Source organism: Panulirus ornatus, chromosome 7 (genome assembly GCF_036320965.1).
Source record: "Panulirus ornatus isolate Po-2019 chromosome 7, ASM3632096v1, whole genome shotgun sequence".
NCBI lineage: Eukaryota > Metazoa > Arthropoda > Malacostraca > Decapoda > Palinuridae > Panulirus > Panulirus ornatus.
The window spans coordinates 28114957-28138897 of record NC_092230.1 but is presented as its reverse complement, the minus strand read 5'-3'; the positions used below and the strand labels follow the sequence as shown (position 1 = coordinate 28138897).

The 23941-nt window shown below is 39.5% G+C and overlaps 1 protein-coding gene across 1 annotated transcript in view; it reads right to left on the bottom strand.

Moving 5' to 3' along the window:
• Window positions 1-23941, bottom strand: part of l(2)10685 (5-methylcytosine rRNA methyltransferase l(2)10685) — a 94434-nt gene that overhangs the window by 5609 nt on the left and 64884 nt on the right. The window contains exons 7-9 of the mRNA XM_071663371.1: window positions 19229-19344; window positions 13843-14009; window positions 4837-4974 (exon numbers count right to left, since the gene is read on the bottom strand). Of these exons, the coding sequence (XP_071519472.1) occupies window positions 4837-4974; window positions 13843-14009; window positions 19229-19344 (421 nt within the window). The remainder of the gene's footprint in view (window positions 1-4836; window positions 4975-13842; window positions 14010-19228; window positions 19345-23941) is intronic.

Here is a 23941-nt window from a genome sequence, read left to right as displayed (position 1 = left end):
GAACAGTATGATATATAAGGGGCTACGTGCCATCAATGGACTGAACCAGGGCACATGAAATGGTCAGCAGACAACAGAGAAAGGTCCATGGGGACTGGCTGCGGATGGGGGCTGTGCTTTCGGTATATCATACACGACAGCTAGAGCAGATATCATTGAATGACATAATTTCTCATTTTGTCATCTGCTCATGGTACTATCTTCATGACATAGAAAACAGAAAATAAGTATAAAAGAAACCTATTACAAGCATGATTTTACACATCCTTTACATATCATTTACAGAGCATCAGATTGGGGAAGAGCAGTGTGGTTTCAGAAGTGGTAGAGGATGTGTGGATCAGGTGTTTGCTTTGAAGAATGTATGTGAGAAATACTTAGAAAAGCAAATGGATTTGTATGTAGCATTTATGGATCTGGAGAAGGCATATGATAGAGTTGATAGAGATGCTCTGTGGAAGGTATTAAGAATATATGGTGTGGGAGGAAAGTTGTTGGAAGCAGTGAAAAGTTTTTATCGAGGATGTAAGGCATGTGTACGTGTAGGAAGAGAGGAAAGTGATTGGTTCTCAGTGAATGTAGGTTTGCGGCAGGGGTGTGTGATGTCTCCATGGTTGTTTAATTTGTTTATGGATGGGGTTGTTAGGGAGGTAAATGCAAGAGTTTTGGAAAGAGGGGCAAGTATGAAGTCTGTTGGGGATGAGAGAGCTTGGGAAGTGAGTCAGTTGTTGTTCGCTGATGATACAGCGCTGGTGGCTGATTCATGTGAGAAACTGCAGAAGCTGGTGACTGAGTTTGGTAAAGTGTGTGGAAGAAGAAAGTTAAGAGTAAATGTGAATAAGAGCAAGGTTATTAGGTACAGTAGGGTTGAGGGTCAAGTCAATTGGGAGGTGAGTTTGAATGGAGAGAAACTGGAGGAAGTGAAGTGTTTTAGATATCTGGGAGTGGATCTGGCAGCGGATGGAACCATGGAAGCAGAAGTGGATCATAGGGTGGGGGAGGGGGCAAAAATTCTGGGTGCCTTGAAGAATGTGTGGAAGTCGAGAACATTATCTCGGAAAGCAAAAATGGGTATGTTTGAGGGAATAGTGGTTCCAACAATGTTGTGTGGTTGCGAGGTGTGGGCTATGGATAGAGTTGTGCGCAGGAGGATGGATGTGCTGGAGATGAGATGTTTGAGGACAATGTGTGGTGTGAGGTGGTTTAATCGAGTGAGTAACGTAAGGGTAAGAGAGATGTGTGGAAATAAAAAGAGCGTGGTTGAGAGAGCAGAAGAGGGTGTTTTGAAGTGGTTTGGACACATGGAGAGAATGAGTGAGGAAAGATTGACCAAGAGGATATATGTGTCGGAGGTGGAGGGAACGAGGAGAAGAGGGAGACCAAATTGGAGGTGGAAAGATGGAGTGAAAAAGATTTTGTGTGATCGGGGCCTGAGCATGCAGGAGGGTGAAAGGAGGGCAAGGAATAGAGTGAATTGGAGCGATGTGGTATACCGGGGTTGACGTGCTGTCAGTGGATTGAATCAAGGCATGTGAAGCGTCTGGGGTAAACCATGGAAAGCTGTGTAGGTATGTATATTTGCGTGTGTGGACGTATGTATATACATGTGTATGGGGGGGGGGTTGGGCCATTTCTTTCGTCTGTTTCCTTGCGCTACCTCGCAAACACGGGAGACAGCGACAATGTATAATAAATAAATAAATAATAATGAATTTCATATGTATCACACACATTAAATATTTACATATTCACACAGATCATTATTTACTTGAATTAATGAAAAAATAATCTTGTTTTCATCAAAAATATAAACACTAACATATGGATTTTTTTTTCATACATGGTTGCCATTTCCCTCTTATTCACCTATGACACAAAGGGAATACGCGGGCAGTATTCTATCTCCCTTATCCCAAGATAAATTGAGGCCACGTAAATCTGGGTAACTGTGATACGTGATACTTTTTCCAGCAGTGCTGTTTAGCTGCTAGTGACATCCATCAATAAGAAATGGAATCATACATTCACTGAGAATTTAAATGTGGGTGGGAACAATCAAATCTCATATAGAAGCATGTTGCAGTTGTGTAAAAGGATCCATATATGAGGCATGTCACAGTTTAAGGGTTAAGAAACTAGCAAGCCAACAATGTTCTTCAACGGAAGCATGAGAAACTATTTTTCTATTATAATAATGAAGAAGTTTTATTTAAGAACTAACTGCCTTCCAGATAAGAAGGAAATACTAAAGAAAGACACTCCTTCCCATGCAACTACAGCATAAATTCCTATCAGCTTGTATGTTTTGTTTAATTTTCTTTACACTGTTTAAGCAGGCAACTGAAACAAAGTCACTGACACTTTCAATACAACACAAAAAAAATCAAGTAAATCATCTGGGTCAACGTCTTCTCACAAATGACACATATATATATTACACTACCCATTGTATCAAAAGTTGTCAAAGCAATCACATCCTCATAACTGGCTAACAAACATTTGCTTTTCAATAGATCAAACTGTGGAAAAGCCATGGGTGTTAGGTTCTATTTGGGTGAACTCTGGCAGGAACCTTTCCACATGCTGGTTGGTGGATCCTTTAAAGAATTCATGCTTCACTTCTATTGAAGGGTAAAAAGTTCCCATATATACTCGTCTATAAGTCTACCCAAGAAATCATCAATTTCTGATATGCCTCATGTATAGGTTGACCCAAGTTTTTGAGAGTAATGGAACTACAAATTAAGGTAATAAAGCACCATATTTTCAGTCATATACAACTCATTTCAAAAAATCCTAACTAAAACCACTCTACGTCCTATAAATTGAGGTTCACTAAGCGCCAAAGGCAAATTGTTTACCATTTACTATTTCAGCATTTTTACCTGAAATGCAGGTAGTTTCAGAAAAAGTATTGTATATTTCCATTAAAGTATTCATTCAAGTCAATGAGGATAGAATATTATTGTAATACAAGTTTTTGCTTAAATGAAAATAACTTGAAGTGATTATGGTAAACAACTTTTGAACAAAAGAAAATGATTTTATCCCACTTTCCACTGTACTACATACATCATATCTGCAAAACCATTACATTTCCATGAATTTATTATATCAAGCACAGTATGAATAGAATATCGGTGTATTTTATCAGTATTTTAACCGAAAACTAGTAACAAGATGCATAGCATCTCTTGAACACTGGGAAGTTAGGTACAGTCTTATTTTCATGTGTTTTATCCTATCTTATGTTGAAATACATCACAATTCTGCAAAACCACTATTTATTTCTGAGAAGATATTCATTCAGGCACAGTTAAGGTAAAATATACTTGTGATGTAACAGTTTTTTAACAAAATGATTTGAAAAACACTACCATCTAGCTGATATAGCACAGCCTGGTTGTGGAGGCTTTGCATTGTCCCCTCCTAGGAAGCCTTTAGTATTACCTTATGGTGAAATTGGGTTTATGCTCTAACTGTCTTGCTTCTTATTTTTCAGAAATATGATAAGTTTTTATATATTGCAATGTTATGGTACTTTTAATTTACAAGCATTCATTTTCATAAATACATAAGACACCAAACAAATAGAGACACTTAAAAATTTGATTACTGGCAGGATGCCATTAAAACCACCTCACCCTACCAACAGTGTTTCAAGTCGGACACATTTTATTTTACATTTTTGGTATCTCCATTTCTGTTAATTCTTTTTTATGTGGGGTTTGCACATTATTTTCTGCTATAGTAAACTGTTTTACCTACAGTATTGTAAAATATTTGGGAATAAAAATACTCTGTAGCTTAAAATTTTGAATGGAAAATCTCACATAATCACGAGTGACCTACATGTAACAGCTATTTAAAATTGTCTTCTTATAATTTAGATGTGCTTGACCCATATTCTCTTCAGCATGGATTCAAGAAAAAACAAGTTCACAGCAAAGTTTATGACCCAAGTAATTGAATATGTAGAACAGACTAACAACTGTGCAGCAGCAAGGGAATTTAAGGTATCCCCCAAAAAATGTTAGAGGCTGGAGAAAGCTCTCTGCACAACTTAAGCATATGCCGAAAAACAAATGTGCTACCAATGGAAAATGTAAAAAAAAGGCCACAGTTGGAAGCTGAAGAGGCAAATTATGTCAGTGAAAACCAACAGATTTTAAGGCAAGCCATGGTTGGTGCGCAAGATTCATGAAAAGAAATTTTGAACTGAGATGGAGAATGAAAATATCACAGCGTCTTTCATAAGAACTTTTCATGAGAATATTTTTCATGTCTGAAGCTAAATGTTGCTCCTAGCCCTTCTCATTATGCATGGATTTCAACTTAATGAAACTATTACCTATGCACAGGTCGAAACCCTAATTTTTTGTCTAAAAATTTTGTCTTAAAAGCTCAAACTATACACGAGTACATACAGTAAATAATTAACAAAAATAAGGTGTAATAATGCTTGCAAGGTAAAAATACCCAGAGTACAGTGGGGTATATAGGATATATATTGGGAATCCATGAGTGAATTAAAAGGATAATAGGAAAGTATTACAAAGTAAAATAAATTTCTCAAAATGTCAGTGGCAAAGCAAGAGCTAAGAAAGAAATACATGAAAAGAAATGAATAGCTGAAGTTCTCAGATAACAAAAAGAAAACACAAAAGTACAGAGTACGAGATCTAAGGTTATGGAAGAACAATCCAGTTTTGTATGATGAAAGCACTACAAATTTAGGCAAAAGCAGTTAGGTTAAAGCTGGTTTAAGTTTCTTTTGAAAAGTCTTGAATAAGATAAAGAATACTATATACTGTACAATGAACCTAGTAAACTTACATAACAGAACATTCAATGGTGGTTTCTTCCCATATTCTGGTAAGTGCCAAATGCACAACACCATCGTTCTGCAAGGGTGACAGTGTACAAGTAGAATACACCACAATTCCTCCAGGCCGTACTGCTTGAAGTGCTGATCTGAAAAAAAAAAATTGGTGAATGAATTAATCACAAAAAAATTGTGGGGAAAAAATGAATATGGAAAAGTCTTAGAATTGCATGGTCATGTAGAATGTATGGCAGATGATAAAGTGCTAAAGAAGACAAAGAGTAGAACAGTCGGAGGTACATAAAGAGCCACACTGCAGAAGAGGAAGATGCTGTGAGAGAGTTTATCAGGGTTATAGATATTCAACATGAAGATACAGCATAAATGATGTGGAACTGGATGTACTGGAGACATTTTGTACAAAGACATTGTGTGAATGGAGACATGGGCCTCAACAAACCATATACTGTGCAAAGTGATAAAGTAAGAAGCAATAACATAAGTATGGAAGGTCATGTTTCATTTCAACTCACTGGTTACATATGAAATAACCTGGGAAGCTGTACGTGCCTGATCTAGAAAGATACAGTTGCATGATTTAGTTTCATGATGTGAAATAACAGTTTCTGAGATGCAAATGAAAGCCTGTGGAAAAGTTTTGGATATAAAACATAGAGCTAAACTATCTCTATTTCCCTTAACAGTCCAAACTCTGTACTCCCAACCTAGGAAAAATGCCACAGGCCCACTTTATGAATCATTCAATATCAAATACCTTTATGATATAGAGTGGGTTGTACAGGAGGTTGGGTGTGTTGGAAATGAAATGTTTGAGGACAATATGTGGTGTGACGTGGTTCAAGTTAGTAATAAAAGGGTAAGTGAGATGTGTGGTAACAAAAAGTGTGGTTGAAAGTGCAGAAGAAGGTGTGTTGAAATGGTTTGGACATATGGAGAGAATCAGTGAGGAAAGGTTGATAAAGAGGAAGTATGTGTCAGAAGTGGATGGAACAAGGAGAACCAGGAGACCAAATTGAAGGTGAAAGGATGGAGTGAAAAAGATTTTGAGCAATAGGAACCTGAACATGCAGGAGGGTGAAAGGCAAGCATAGAATAGTGAATTGGAGTGATGTGGTATAATGGGGTCAATGTGCCATCAATGGGCTGAACCAGGGTATAAAGTCAGGGGCAAATCAGGATACAGATGAGGAAAGGCCACATCCACTCACCCATTCTCTAGCTGTCATGTGCAATTCACCAAAACCACATCTCCCTATCCACATCCAGGCCCCACAAACCTATCCATGGTTTACTCAGGATGCATCACATGCCCTGGTTCAGTCCACTGACAGCAAATTGACTCCAGTATACCATGTTGTTCCAATTCAATATTCTGTGCACGCTTTTCACCCTCCTGCATGTTCAGGCCCCGATTGCTCAAGATCTTTTTCACCCCATCCTCCTATCTATCTATCTATCTACCTATATCTCTGATGCCTGTTCCCTTCTGGAACTCCCTCAAGGAGGGGGCCATGGCAATAGAATCTCCATAACTAGTGAACTCCAGTGCCACTTCTTAGCTTTTAGTGCCTCACCCTTAACAGACCATTAGTAGAGGGTAAGTCTAGGGCAGTGTTTGCAGAGGCTCCCACCTAATGTTTCTACAGACTATTTCTATCTAATCCTCCTACCTAATGCTTCTAAATTATGTTTCTACTTAATGCTCCTCCTTAAATGATCCTACCTACTGCTTCTATCTATTGCTCCAATCATTTTGCCTCAAGGCAGGGATAGCACACAGTGCTCACCAAAGGAAAATCTAGAGTTGCTAAGAATGAGCTGTATAAGTTAAATGTCATGTGTGACAAGGAGAGACTGTATGTCTGTGGAGAGAATGCCAGTAGCCCACGTTTGGGTGAGGAAGAAAGAAAAGACAGCTACCTGGGTCATAGGAGTGCAATCTGACAACCACGGAAGTGTTGGCTCACTATGCAGCTATCACAAACCCTCCTGATACCTAGGCGGGTAGTAATGGTATTATACCTTCCTGACTGTTGGCTGCCTACCAACTACTACCACTACCTACTCCATCCTTCCATCTCCAATTAGGTCTCCTGGTTCTCCATGTTCCCTCTACTTCAAACACATACATCCTCTATGTCAACCTTTTCTTACCCATTCTCTCCATATGTCACAAACATTTCCACACATCCTCTTCTGCTCTCTTTAACACAATCTTCTCATTTCCACATGTCTCTCTTACCCTTTCATTACTTATTCGATCACTTTTTTTTACTGCTCCTATATAATTGCTCTACACCACTTAAGTCACCAAGAACATTTATGCTAAATGCTGATATACCTACATTCTCTCTTTAGTTTGTCGGCTGACTCATGTAATCTACAGTCATGTTCTCCATACCTCTGAGTTGGCTATAGATCTGTAATGTGAACCTCATTTTGTTTAGTGTGGTACATCCTGATATATCTATCAGAACACAAGAATACTTCCAATGCAAATCTTTGACTCAAGCTTTCACATCCCTCAACAAATTAACATTAAGCTTACACAGAGTACTCTAAGGTCACCTGACTGAAATTCACCTGACCACTATTATGCCACCTTCTCATGCAGTCTCATCTCAACCATCATCCACACTGACACACATGCTAGGCCAAGCTCAACTAATAATGAAGCTACAACATCTTCCCTTTCTGTAGAACAGCATGGAATGCCTTTCCTGTACATCCTGGGTCTATGCAGGAACTCATTGTACCCACTTTGGCAACAACAGGAACAGAGCCCCTCAATGTATGAGAAGTTTCTTGGCAACTGTTGGTAAAAGTAGCAACACTTCATCCCCAACTCATAAAAACAAATTGCATGGTTTTCTTGTTGGAAGTTTATGTACCTTGCTGCTGACTTCTTCAGTGTCTCACAAGTTCTCTCTAAGCTTTCATTCAGGTCTTGAACATACTGGTATGTTGTTCTAATTTCAGGTTCATTTATTTCCCCAGTCCATAATTCATTCAATATAGCTAATGGACTTCATACCAATCTAACAAACAACAGCACAAATGGTGTAAAATCTGTAATCTCTTGTGGCACTTCCCTGCATGCGAACAATAAAGGAGTTACATATCTATCCAAGTCTTTTGGTTGTTCTTCACACATTTTGTCTAGTACAGACTTTAATGTCCCACTGAACTTCACAAGCCCACTGCAAGCAAGACGATAGTAGTAGTGGTAAGCTTACCCTGATCAGCCCGCCTCCCCATACATTTTCAGAGGCAATACCACACTTACATTTTAGTACTCTGTCATCTTTCCTTTGGCCTTGATTACCATCTGCAAACATCTGGGCATGGAACTGGCAAGGTTTCTGAAGTATTCCAGGTCCATGTTTTGAGTCTATAAAATCCTGATCTCCAGAACGAGGTGAGGCACTCATGAGGTGTTGTAGGAAGCAGCTGCCTGATTGTACATTCTGAGCACCCAGTACACCTAGAAATCCCACATGTACCCACATTTTCTTGCTTCCAGGCAAGAATTTGGGCTTTCTACCCCTTTGAAAGGTAAGAGTGAGCCAGCCATCTTGAAGCACAAATGAAAGAACTACAGTGACCAGAAGTGAAATTCCCAAAATGAAGCGACAGCCAATAAGAGTAAAGAAGGTACACCTTTTCCTCAAGATAGCCTGAGGCACACTGAGGCAGGTTGCTGGTGTTCACACCGTTAGAAACACTAGTCTCAGCAACCAGCTATACAATGATTTCATCCTGAGAGCATCATATGCTCGTACCCACTATAAATCTTTGCTGTGCATCGGCTTTGAAAAAATGTGAGGGTTAGACGTGTTTTGTGGACACTGTAATACTCAAGTCCTGAACTTGGCTAGCAACGCTAGTCTCAGCAACCCGCTATACGATGATTTCATCCCGATAGCATCATATACTTGTACCCATTATAAACCTTTGCTGTGTATCAGCTTTGAAAAAATGTGGAGGTTAAACAATGTGTTTTTGGGACACTGTAATACTCAAGTCCTGAACTTGGCTGGCAACACCACCTGATTTATTTTGATTCTTTTACCAATTCTCTTGTATATTCCCTGTATAACACATCCTTGCTATATATGAATTTAAACTCATTACTTTGCATATTGTTATTTGTTTTCCTGGATTTGTAAATCGTTGGCTCTTCTGTAGTTCATCATTTGTAACAATATCCATTAACACTGGCTACATCTTAAGATTAAAATTGTAATACACAATGTCCTCACAACAAAATAAGATGAAAGTCCAAAAATACCAAAAAACAGTTTTCAGATCCTGCATAGTTTGCTAATTCTTCCTTCACCAGGAAATGGTACCAGGGGTCCCAGAAGATGCTGCTCTGACAGAGTAGCTGACTTAAACCTCACACATAGAAAATGACTTACTCAAGTGATTGCTATTACCCATGTCCTGTTCAACTCGTCTCTTTTTAAGTAATTTTTGGACATTATAATCTCAAGATAATATTTGCAAGAGTATGTCATGTATTACAGTGCATAAATAAAGATATATAATAACAGAGTTGATAGAGATGCTCTGTGGAAGGTATTAAGAATATATGGTGTGGGAGGCAAGTTGTTAGAAGCAGTGAAAAGTTTTTATCGAGGATGTAAGGCATGTGTACGTGTAGGAAGAGAGGAAAGTGATTGGTTCTCAGTGAAAGTAGGTTTGCGGCAGGGGTGTGTGATGTCTCCATGGTTGTTTAATTTGTTTATGGATGGGGTTGTAAGGGAGGTAAATGCAAGAGTCCTGGAAAGAGGGGCAAGTATGAAGTCTGTTGGGGATGAGAGAGCTTGGGAAGTGAGTCAGTTGTTGTTCGCTGATGATACAGCGCTGGTGGCTGATTCATGTGAGAAACTGCAGAAGCTGGTGACTGAGTTTGGTAAAGTGTGTGGAAGAAGAAAGTTGAGAGTAAATGTGAATAAGAGCAAGGTTATTAGGTACAGTAGGGGTGAGGGTCAAGTCAATTGGGAGGTGAGTTTGAATGGAGAAAAACTGGAGGAAGTGAGGTGTTTTAGATATCTGGGAGTGGATCTGTCAGCGGATGGAACCATGGAAGCGGAAGTGGATCATAGGGTGGGGGAGGGGGCGAAAATTTTGGGAGCCTTGAAAAATGTGTGGAAGTCGAGAACATTATCTCGGAAAGCAAAAATGGGTATGTTTGAGGGAATAGTGGTTCCAACAATGTTGTATGGTTGCGAGGCGTGGGCTATGGATAGAGATGTGCGCAGGAGGATGGATGTGCTGGAAATGAGATGTTTGAGGACAATGTGTGGTGTGAGGTGGTTTGATCGAGTAAGTAACGTAAGGGTAAGAGAGATGTGTGGAAATAAAAAGAGCGTGGTTGAGAGACCAGAAGAGGGTGTTTTGAAATGGTTTGGGCACATGGAGAGAATGAGTGAGGAAAGATTGACCAAGAGGATATATGTGTCGGAGGTGGAGGGAACGAGGAGAAGAGGGAGACCAAATTGGAGGTGGAAAGATGGAGTGAAAAAGATTTTGTGTGATCGGGGCCTGAACATGCAGGAGGGTGAAAGGAGGGCAAGGAATAGAGTGAATTGGAGTCATGTGGTATACAGGGGTTGACGTGCTGTCAGTGGATTGAATCAAGGCATGTGAAGCGTCTGGGGTAAACCATGGAAAGCTGTGTAGGTATGTATATTTGCGTGTGTGGACGTGTGTATGTACGTGTGTATGGGGGGGGGGGGTTGGGCCATTTCTTTCGTCTGTTTCCTTGCGCTACCTCGCAAACGCGGGAGACAGCGACAAAGTATAAAAAAAAAAAAAAAAAAAAAAAAATAACAGCATACAATATTTTTGACTAATGCTAATGAGCTGGTAGCACTGGGCTGCTTAGAGTCTTTTTCAATCTGGCCTTTTAATATTTTTCTTTTTTGACATCTATAGTTTGTTCTCTTTATGAGTGTGTTTTATGTATTATCATGCATGAAAAAAGATATATAATGATAACTTGCAATGTTTTAGATGAGGGCTCATGAGATGGTGGAATAGGGCTGCTTAACATTCCATTATATCCAGCCCTTTAATTTTTTCTTGAGCCCTTCACAATTTGTTCATAATTATGAGTGTAAGTGGCAAGAAATCTGTTATATTCAATGACTTCCCTACCATCTTACAAGCTTCAGGTCATACTTACAATTCGTTATTTTAAGAAATAGTAATCCAGAAAATGGAAACTTGTTGGCTTTGCCTCAACAAAAAGTAATAAAGGAGGACCAATCATTTTTTCATATCTTACCTGAAATTGACACACCTTGGAAATGCAGCTAGAAATTAATACCATACCCTCAGGGTTACTTGCTCTGAAAGAAGTAGTGGGGTTATAGCTTGCTTGGTTCCCTTAGCTGGCTCCTAGATTTCTTCAGCACACCAAGGGATTGGGTAACCAGAGAGGATCAGGGTCTGCAGGTTCCCATCTGGGTTAGTCGCGCACATCATCTCCAACTTCCCTTGTGTTAGTCATGCACATCATCTACAATTTCCCTTGTAGTATGGAGTATCGACCCTGACATGAGCAACTGAAACTCTTCTCACAGTCCCATCTATCAGCACACAAGTGATCATCTTCCCTTTAAATTGTCCTTCCTCTACCAAGCCATGTCAAATTACCACTATCAAACAAGTGGTGTCTCACAGCATCTTTCTCACTTCAACTCCACATATAATACTCAAAAATTGGAAGCTATCTGCCTCCTTCTAGTTTCAAAGACTTCCTATCTGTTAGGCTGGTGATCTGTCCAACACCACACATGCAGTGACATCTACTCTTGCTTAAGTGTAAAGCTGTGAGTTTCCTGCTTATCCATTATTCTTCAGGTAGCCACTGCACCCCTCCTTTTCCTTAGCCAATTTTTGCAGTTCCAGTACTTGTAGCTCTGCAATCTCATCTATCTTGTCTCAGGGAGTACAGGAAGTAATTTTTGGTTATATGCCCATATTTCCCACATAAAAATCATTTATCAGAGACACTTAATTCACTCACCTCTGTATGCTTCATTTTCTGATCACTGCGTTTGCTTTCAAATATGCAACACTTGTTTTGTAAGTTAATTACGAATACATTTATCAGGTCCCCATCCTCCTTTTACCTCAATATAAGAGTCAGAGAGGTTCTGGCACTCTTTCTATATCAGAAAGCTTATGTTCATGGAAAAACAACCACACCTCCCTAAAACCTAAAAAACTATCAGAGAATGGCTCTATGAACATTAAACCGAGGACCTCAGCCCCCTCACTCCTCCTATGAATCACTTCAGTCCCCATGGTTCCATCAACTCCTAAGTCCATTTCCAAATACCTAAAGCATTTCTTTTCCTCCAGGTCCTTCCTGTTCACATTTATTCTCAAACCATCCTGACTCACTCCCCTGCTGTACCTCATCAGCTTACCTTTGTTAATATTCATTCCCAACTTTGCCCTGCCACACTCTCCCAAATTCATTCACCAACTTCTGCAGCTTTCTTTCCAGAGACTGTGCCAAAGCCATGTCATCTGCTAACAGCAACCAATTCTCTTCCCAAGCCCCTACATCCCTAGATTACCATAGGCCTACCACTCACTAAGACCCTTGCATTGACCTAACTCACCACCCTGTCCATAAAAAGATTAAAAAGCCCCAGTAACATCACATGTCCTTCATGAAGACCCTTGTTCAAAGAGAACCACTTCACCCTCCTCCCCTAATACTTGCACATATTCCTTATTCTCCTAGTAAAAAGTCCTCACTGTATTCAGTAACCTTCCAATTACCACATAAATTTATAGCAGTTTCCACAAAATCTCCCCTTCAACCCCCATCATAAGCTTTCTCCAGATCTATAAATGCAACATACATTTCACTCCCTTCTCTAAGTACTCCTCAAATAAATTCTTCAAAGCAAACACTTTTTCCATATATCCTTTACATCATCTGAAGCCACACTGCTCCTTCCCCAAATGATTTTCTGTATATGACCCTTACAATTACCACCCTCCCATACACTTTACCAGGTATACTAAGAAAACATACATCTCTGTAATTTGAGCATTCACTTCTGTACCCCTTGCCTTTATGTAAATACATGCACCTTACCAGGCCTCAAGGATATCACCTTTGACCATTGAATAGCCTGTTAACACATCAACAACACTGTCACACTCATTCTTAAGAAAGATTACTACAGTCCTGTCCACTTCTGCCACTTTCCTACATTTCATTCTATGGAAGGTTTTCACTGCCTCCTCTCTTCACTAAACCGTTATGTGCTTACAGAGTACTATGATGTGTAATAACCTTAAAGTACAATTTATGGACACAGCAAATTTCCTATCTCTTCTGCATAACTCGGACACAAAGTAAGCAGAACTCAATACCATAGGTACACTTTTGCCATTACTTTTTTTGAATTTTGCATTCATGTTTCCATTACATCCTCTTTGATATGTGCCACATTTCAGGTATATTACTCTCAAATGATTCTCTTCATCCCCCCCCCCTCTGATTTACTGGTGCATATTACACTTTAGTCTATGGGCATGGGAGGAGTCAGAGAGGTCATAAATCCAGGTTGTGGAAGTCAGTCACTTGAGAGAAGCATGTGATATATCTAGATGGAATGAAGAAAGTAATGAAGGGGTGTAAGAGTGATTAGGTATGAAAAGGAATGTTAGGGCACCAAAGATATGGATACAGATAAACATTATACTTTGGTTATAACTAATTCAGTCCATGATTCATTAATCTATAGTTTTTTCGCTCCTCCATTTACCTTTATTCACAAGGATACAGTTTCCACTGTTTTACTCTCATTCCATATATGTATTTTATACCAATAATCAGTTCACTATTTTCTCTTTGCTCAATAAATGTTGTATAACTACAATAATGCATGTTTATCAATTCACCATCAAATCCAACTGATAAATCAACAATGTAATTACTATCAATATGTAATACATACACAAGAAGCTGACTCTGAAGTTCAGGTAATGTAAGTCTCTCTTTTGTCCTGGAGGGTTTGAAGATGCTGTTATCATTCTCTTGAAGAGAATGACGGTCATTAAGGCATGGGGCATCCACCAGAACTTTATCATAGGACTCTCTTTCTTGGAGTATACATCCATTAACCTGCAATATAAGTAATTTTTACTTTGTAAAAAAAAAAAATGCAAGTCCCCTTAACTCTAAGTGTGGACAATAGTTCTCACTGAGGCCAGACAAACCAAAAACATGGGCAAAAAAGAAACAGAGAAATGCAGAAAACAAATATTCTAGGAGTTTGTGAGAAACTGGAAAGCTTACCAGGGTAACAAGAATAAATTTGGAAATTCAGCCTCCCTGGCCTTTTTTGCTAGCTTTCAGGATTGGGGTTAAGGACCCAGTTCTGCAAGCATGTGTGACCTTGGACAAAAGTGGCGAGCTTGACACTGCTTCAAACAAGAGGTGCAGGTTCAAATGAATGAGTGGAATATGAGGGGGATAGGCAAATGTAAGAGGATGAAGGCTGTGTAAACATTCAAACCAAATTTAGATAAATCCTTATAGGACGAGGTTGAGACAGATAACATGGCACATTTATGATGAAGGAAGAAAATCAATAAAAAGCAACAAGATGTCTCATGATATGATAACTGCTGCTGTTTACAAATGCTACAGGAGATTTTTCACTGTCACCTGGAAGGAAGTATGATGTGCATAAACCAAAGGATTTCAAAAACCTCAGCAGGTCACCACTGTGGTGGCTACCTAATAAGAAAACTTGGGTAACAAGACAAATATTTGGTGATATACATGAATGAACATATTCCTATTAAAGTCTTCAATCATCTGTCAAAGAAAAAACTGCCATGCAAATTTCTGCTTTCCTGGATAATGCTCCAGGTCACCCAATGCAGTTTCTTCAAAATTACCATCCTGAATTTAAAGCAACATTTTTGTCTACAAACATCAGTTCATTAAAACAACCTATTAACCAAGATGTTACAGTGCCATTCAAGAGATATACCATAGCCTTACTCATGAAGATTCTACTCAGTTACTTCTAGGCATCCTCCTACACCACAACCATTGACCCTAGTGAACCTCACAACCAACAGCCTTCTATCTTAAGTAGCATAACCTCTTTCCAGTTTGAACAAGATATAAAACATTCTAGAAAGAGACAGAAAACTGAACATCCTAGATACAGTTCACATAATTAGGTCTGCCTGTCAAAATGTGAAGGAATCTACTCTTAGGGGCAAGTGGAAGATAGTGTGTCCTCTCTGGTGAAAGATTATGAGAAATAATGTGACAAAGAAGTAAATGATGAATCTCTCTTTGACATGAACAAAATCCATTGTAATAATGAGAAACTAAGAGCAAATCATGAAAAAGCTTAAAGAACATCATTATGATCTGACAGATGAGGAGTTAGCAATACTCCACATTCTGGATATATAACTCAGAGTAAGATGAGGGAGAGGAAAAGAGGGTTATGTGAAGAAAGAAGTATCATAATTACGAGTTGCTCGCAATGTTTGTGTAACAAATGATTCAGTAAGATAAGGCCCAGGAAACATCAAGATGTCACAAACAATTATTGAATCTATCTAAAGAACATTACCAAGAATTCTTTGGAAGCAAATGGGACAAAACTACTTATTCCTTTTAAAAGAAAAGTGCCATAACTGTTCCTCTGCCTTCAGTATTATTGTCACAAGAGAATATAGTGGAACATAATGCTAAAATGTGTTTGCTATTATGGATAATACTGAAATACGAATTTGATGTAATTTGTACATAACTAAAATAATGCACAGTAATGCACAGCTACTACTACTACAGAGTAAACATCTTGTATTGGCGTTTTTCAGCTGTGGTGATGAGTGATGAAAGGCATGTCACTTGCCAACACAGGTGATGGCCTAAGGGTGAGGCTGGAGTGATAATAGCAAGTCATGTTGTCAACCAGCTACAGCACAGAGCGTTTCCTAATTATGCTTTAGAGTTTTACTGAGTGATTCTGCAAACTGCATTACCTGCTAATCACTTCAATGTTTTGTATTTCATTGGTATCATCACAACACTTCAAAAATAAACACAGAATTAAGCATCCACTAAATCCCTTTCCCACACGTATCTTTGCTTTCGAGCATCAGAGGTAGTGAGAGGAGAGCAAGTGAAGGAAATTTACTTAATGTTCTTAATCAGTATACTTTCGGTGTCCATATGCATGCTGAGTTTTTGATGTAGATAAACCATATCACTAAAACTAAACTATTTAATAAACGTTGTTTGTATGAATACATAATGAAGTTTTATGACGTACATCTCATTTCTTTTAAACTGTTTAGCTTACTGTCAATTTTTAATATTCTACATTTGTTTGTCAAAAGTATATGGAGAGAAAACACTCTTTACCTCTTATATCTACATGTTATACTCAGAGCCAAAGGCTCACTGGGAGTTTATTTTCTGGAGAATACAGAACATAATGTACAGTAATACAGATATACCTACCTACTCATTACCTTTTCCCCCTAAAAAGTCAGATCTACCAGCTCAGGGGCAAAATAAGATAGGCTAGCTTCACTGTTGTACTTGGCAACATGTTTAGAGGAATTCCTGAGAAATCAGTCACAAAGGAATGGATATCAATGAGCACGAGGATTTTCTTACAGAGGCGAAAGCATATTACATTTCAGAAAGTAAACCCGCCAATTGCTAATGAAATATTTCAGGAGTTAAATACTGATGCTCATACTCTACAGTAAATTAACAATTCATAAAATAAGTCCTGTTTTAGAAAAATTAGAGTAAGTTGGAGGGCTAGGACAAACTTTGGTCTTTGGCTGCAAAGCTGCCCCTCAAAATCATGCTTGAATATTCTGTTGTGTGGTGCTGGACTACTGGAACGGAATGCTGGACTGCAGATGGTGCTGTCACAACTGGAAAGAGAAGGACCACCAGGTTGCCAGTGCACTGATACTCCAAACCCTAAGAAGGCTAGTACAAGACTGGGTATCATGAATACGAACACAGATTATCTTCTTTTCTTTCATGTTTTTTCTTCATTTCTCACAGTAGCAAGACAGTGCCATGAAATGATAAAGAAAATGCCTCATTTGCTGAAATCTACTCCATAGCTGTCATATGTAATGCACTGAAAACAAAGCCCAGTATCCACAACCAGGCCCCACAGACCTCCTCGTGGTTTCCCTCAGTGTTTCGCTTCATATGCCTTGGTTCAGTCCATTAACAGCACATCACCCCATGTATAGCATATCACTCCAATTCACTCAGTCCCATGTATACCTTTCACCTTCTAGCACATTCAGGCCCTAGGCACTCAAATTCTTATTCACTCCATCCTTCCATCTCCAATTTGGTCTCCTTCTCCTTGCACCCTCTACTTCTGAAGCATATATGCCCTTTGTCAACCACTCCTCACTCATCTTCTTCACTTGTCCAATTCATATCAGCACACCCTCTTCAGCTATGTCTTACCCTATCATTACTTACTAGATGAACCCTCCTCACACAACATGCTGTCCTCAAATACATCATTTCTAAAACGTTCACCCTCATCTGTCTTCTTTACATTCTCATCTATACTCCATTCTTAACATCAATACAGCACCATTGGGACTACTACACCTTCAAACATACCCATTGTGCTCTCCCAGATAGTGACCTCTCTTACTAAAAATTCTTCAGTGCTCCTGGAGCCTTCAACCCCTCATCCACCCTATGACTCATCTCAACTTCCATTTACTGCTGTGTTCTCTGCCAGATATCTACAACACTTCACTTTCTCCAATCAAACTCACACCCTATCTGACCCATATTTTTGCACTGTTGAACTTAAACTCCTTGCTTTTATTAACATTTACTCTTGACTTTCTCCTTTCTCACACTCTCCCAAACTCAGACACTAATGCTGGCAATTTCAGACTCAGCTCTCAGGCCCTCCAACCCCAACAGATAGCATATCTGCACCTATCACCCAGACCCTTGCATTTAGCTCCCTCACCATCTCATATATAAACAAATCCAACAGCCACGGTAAGATCACTAACCCCTGCCACAGACCCACGACCTGGAACTACCTCTCTACCTACTTGTGCACCTGCCTTAATCTCTCAATGAAAACTCCTCATTACTTTTAATAGCTTTCCTCCCACACCATATATTTGTAACATCTTCCACAAAGCATCTTTATCAACCCTGTCATATGCTTTCTACAGATCCATAAATGTCACATACAAATCTTTCTGTTGCTTTAAAAGTTTCTCACCTGCATTTCTTGAAGTAAAAACATGATCTACACATCTTTAATCACTCCCAAAACAACATTTTCTCTCTTCAGTCTGATGCTCTGTGCATACTATCAACCCCTCAATCACCACTCGTCTATCCAACTTACTAGGTACCCTTATCAAACTTATACCTCGGTAATTCAAACAACCACCTTTGTTCCTTTTGCCTTTATAAACTGGCACTATGCAAGCATTATACCAATCCTCAGGTATACAGGGGACTGAGTGAATTTGAGAGGTATGGTATACATGGGGTGATGTCACACCTTTCTTAAGAAATTCAAGTGCAGTACTATCCATGCAGCAACCATGCCACATTTCATATTATGCAAGATTTTTCACCAAATCACTTGCCATAACCCTCCCATTATGCATACCTCCTTGACCCAAACACCCTAATCTACCAACCTATCATCAAACACACTCAGCAATCCTTGAAAGTACTCACCTCATCTCATCTACACCTCATCACTGTCTCTTACCACTTCTATTTGCCCCCTTCACTGATTTTCCTACTGTTCTCTTGTTTTTATCTTAATAATAACCTCCATAACATTTTCTTATTCTCACTCAAGTCTGCCCACCCCTAACTCTCATTTGCCCTCTATTTCAGCTCCTGCACCTTCCCCTTCACCTCCTGCTGCCAATACACCTATCTTTTCTTTTTCACCAGCAACTCAAGTTCATTATCCCACCACTATGGAATGATGAAAGGAGATATGGGATTAAGATATAAAGTAAAGGAGTAAAAGCTGAGGTAGCGATGGTTTGTACACATAACTGGAATGTGACAAAATGGATGAAGAATGAAAAAATACTGTACATATCTGAGACACTGGAAAAAGTATAGGAAATCAAAGGTGAGAAAGACAAACAAAATTACTCATGTAATGACTGTGTAAGTCTAATAGAATTTGCATGATCCAAAAGACAGCATCGTCTAATCTGATAAATGCCCAAAGAAAAACAAAAACTTTTTGTGAACAATCCAACATAATCCAGTACAAACTTATGTCTAAAATATGTTTTAAGACTAGAAAAACATACCTGTGTCACAAATGAAACGTTTTCAATGCTTGACATTCCATGAGGGATATACTGCTTCAATACAGCTCGGATTCTTTTAACACGACTTTCAGCAGCATCATTGCTCACCACAAGGCCTTCAATAAGAAAAATTACTTTTCATTAATTTCAAAAGGGGGTAGAGGTACACAACAGATAAATTCATACAATTAATTCTGAGCTCAACCACTATACCAAGGAAAAACAAAATATGAGCACACTAAGTGGGTTCTGAGCAAACATCTTAACAAATTATCTGACCTTAACTGACGTTACTTTACTTACGATAGGTTTTTTCATGTTGAAGGCTCCGGTCATGGACAAAAGTCCACATCAAGGCCGGGCCTTAATTGAAATTTTAAAAAGAATTATGAAATGGAAAAAGAAAAGACAAGGGAAGGTATTTACTAAGTTTGGAGAAAGTGAGAGACCTGTCTTATGAAATGTGCCACGTCATAGATATGAGAAAGACATGAGAAGGTAGAGAGTTCCAAAGCTCTGACATGTAGGGAAGAAGCAGGTATCAAAATGGCCCACCCTTGAGTTGTTGATGGCCACACAATAATCATGTGATGCACAGCTTGCCAAGTATTGCTTGGTCTAGCCAGTGGTATGGGCACACAAGCAGCCAGCTCTAGGGAGCAAAAACAAAAGCAATACCTATAGAAGAGGGAAAGGAACCAACATTGTGGTGTAGGGCAAGGAGGTCAAGTTTGGAAGTTAGCCTGGGGCAGTTTATAAGGCGGACAACTTTTGACTCAACTCTGTCAAGTAAGGGCACAGAGTTAGAACAGCCCCAAATGATTTATAAATCAGAGACCTTCTTGCCTTTCCTGGGTTAGTGAGGTAACATCAGGAACACATACATTCTCACTTGACTCGTTCCTCTGTTCCTACATTTACAAAGCAGAACAAGTGAGGAGAGAATTTTCACACCCCAATCCCTGCCCCTTTTAATCATCTTTGACACAAAGGAGATATATGGGAAGTTTTCTTTTTCACATATCTCCTGGGATTATCAGTATAATTATTGAAGTAAATGTTACAGAATCTCTTCCATACCCCACAACCTGTACAAATCCCAGACTAACGGTAAAACACCCTTCTTACATACATGTCTCCTCACTCTGATCTCTCAATTCACATTTAAGTCTCTCTTCCCCTCCATTCCCAATGATGTTACTTAAATACATTTTGTTGATCATTTTCTCTTCATAAAAACTCCTCACTGCCTGCAATGGCTTCCCTCCCACACCAAATATTTGTAAAATCTTCCTCAAAGTATTTTTATCAACCATATCATATACTCTCTCCAGATTCATAAATACCACATAAAATACTTCTGTTTCATGAAGCATTACTCTTTCACTTCAAACAAACACCTGATCCACACAACCTCTACCACACCTGAAACTACACTGTTCCTCCCCATTCTGATGCTCTCAGCATGCTTCCATCTCAATCACCACCCTTCCATACATATACCAGGTACTCTCAACAAACCTATTCCTCTGTCAGTTGAACAATTACCTTTGTCCCTCTTGCCTTAATAAAATGGCACTATACGTGTATCCTGCCTATCTTCAGGCATCCCACCATTATCTGTACATACACTCGCAACTCTTTCTTGCCTCCCCACCTCCCACCTTCTGCATGCCACGCACTTCTCTTGCACATACCAGTACTGCTTTCCTAAATACCTTCCATTCCTCAGCCACTTCTTTAGCTTCATTTACTCTCACCATATGCCATTCTACACTCAGTTTCTCCTGGTATTACTTCATACAAGTCTATTTCAAGTCCATTTACTTTGCCTCTCTCCAGTGAAAACATGAACAGGCTTTTGTGAGGTTTACCTATCTATTTGTACACATCTTCAGCACATATGGTGAAATCTCTTCAGGAACATGAGTCTTATAGGTGCCAAGACCTTTTAGTATTCTATTAGTATCTTATTTATATACTTCAATGATTTCTAAAACTTCCAAACCATTCTGTCTCATTAGAGATAGGGCTGTGGTGTCTTCCACTGTGAAAACACTTTTGAACTTGTTATTCAGTTCCTCACATATCATTATAGCATCCTCTACAATTCTTCCCTCTGAATCCTTTAGCATGATTAGCTGCTTTTCAACTGACGACTGACACCTGATGAATTTACAACAAACTTTTGGATTTTCTCCTTTCTTGTCCACAATACTATTTCCAAAGTTTCTTTGTTTCTCCTTTTTTATCTTGCTCTCTTATAACTTAGAAATGCTGGGTGGTTGAAGTGCCATCTATATCTTTGCTAACTGACATCTTTTATTATATTTCTTACCATCCCTTCCACATTTAAGGCTTGGGGTGCCCATGTTCCTACTCCTTCATTGTAAATTCAACAGCACTTTTCACCACAAAGCCCAGGTTCCTGGCTACTGAACTCCATTTCCCAATCTATGTTACCACAGAGACTGCTGAGGTTTGTGTATTCTCCATGATTATTTCTCTTTATGCCTTGTTTCACCTCTGCCCTTTAAATTACTTCTTTTACAAGACAGTCAAACATGAGCATTTCCATGATCTATCCTTCTAATTGTGGTATTATATAAAATATTCACAATATCCATGCTAGCATGTGAGGAGATACAACCTAGCAATGATGGTGATCAGTCCCTTTCATCTTAGTATGTTCAATGAAATGCTGGTATCAGGAATTTTTCCGTATACACTCTAAAAGCTTCTGTCTCCATGAATCCCTATCACCAAGAGAATCCACATTCCCCTTTTCAGTCTTTTTATCACTAAAAATACCCAGTATCAATATTTTACCATCTCTGAGAAGTGAATGTTTTACCGTTTTACGTACCATTCTGATCATTCCTTCATTGTCATCATGATATATTTGTTCAGGTTTGTAGCAGTTCTTTGGAGGAATATATAACCATTATTATTAAGAATATATGGTGTGGGAGGCAAGTTGTTAGAAGCAGTGAAAAGTTTTTATCGAGGATGTAAGGCATGTGTACGTGTAGGAAGAGAGGAAAGTGATTGGTTCTCAGTGAATGTAGGTTTGCGGCAGGGGTGTGTGATGTCTCCATGATTTTTTAATTTGTTTATGGATGGGGTTGTTAGGGAGGTGAATGAAAGAGTTTTGGAAAGAGGGGCAAGTATGAAGTCTGTTGTGAATGAGAGAGCTTGGGAGGTGAGCCAGTTGTTGTTCGCTGATGATACAGCGCTGGTGGCTGATTCATGTGAGAAACTGCAGAAGCTGGTGACTGAGTTTGGTAAAGTGTGTGAAAGAAGAAAGTTAAGAGTAAATGTGAATAAGAGCAAGGTTATTAGGTACAGTAGGGTTGAGGGTCAAGTCAATTGGGAGGTAAGTTTGAATGGAGAAAAACTGGAGGAAGTAAAGTGTTTTAGATATATGGGAGTGGATCTGGCAGCGGATGGAACCATGGAAGCGGAAGTGAATCATAGGGTGGGGGAGGGGGCGAAAATCCTGGGAGCCTTGAAGAATGTGTGGAAGTCAAGAACATTATCTCGGAAAGCAAAAATGGGTATGTTTGAAGGAATAGTGGTTCCAACAATGTTGTATGGTTGCAAGGCGTGGGCTATGGATAAGGTTTGCGCAGGAGGGTGGATGTGCTGGAAATGAGATGTTTGAGGACAATGTGTGGTGTGAGGTGGTTTGATCGAGTAAGTAATGTAAGGGTAAGAGAGATGTGTGGAAATAAAAAGAGCGTGGTTGAGAGAGCAGAAGAGGGTGTTTTGAAATGGTTTGGGCACATGGAGAGAATGAGTGAGGAAAGATTGACCAAGAGGATATATGTGTCGGAGGTGGAGGAAACGAGGAGAAGTGGGAGACCAAATTGGAGGTGGAAAGATGGAGTGAAAAAGATTTTGTGTGATTGGGGCCTGAACATGCAGGAGGGTGAAAGGAGGGCAAGGAATAGAGTGAATTGGATCAATGTGGTATACCGGGGTTGACGTGCTGTCAGTGGATTGAATCAGGGCATGTGAAGCGTCTGGGGTAAACCATGGAAAGTTGTGTGGGGCCTGGATGTGGAAAGGGAGTTGTGGTTTCGGGCATTATTGCATGACAGCTAGAGACTGAGTGTGAACGAATGGGGCCTTTGTTGTCTTCTCCTAGCGCTACCTCGCACACATGAGGGGGGAGGGGGATGGTATTCCATGTGTGGCGAGGTGGCGATGGGAATGAATAAAGGCAGACAGTGTGAACTGTGTGCATGGGTATATATGTATGTGTCTGTGTGTGTATATATATGTGTACATTGAGATTTTTTTTTTTTTTTTTTTTATACTTTGTCGCTGTCTCCCGCGTTTGCGAGGTAGCGCAAGGAAACAGATGAAAGAAATGGCCCAACCCCCCCCATACACATGTATATACATACGTCCACACACGCAAATATACATACCTACACAGCTTTCCATGGTTTACCCCAGACGCTTCACATGCCTTGATTCAATCCACTGACAGCACGTCAACCCCGGTATACCACATCGCTCCAATTCACTCTATTCCTTGCCCTCCTTTCACCCTCCTGCATGTTCAGGCCCCGATCACACAAAATCTTTTTCACTCTATCTTTCCACCTCCAATTTGGTCTCCCTCTTCTCCTTGCTCCCTCCACCTCCGACACATATATCCTCTTGGTCAATCTTTCCTCACTCATCCTCTCCATGTGTCCAAAC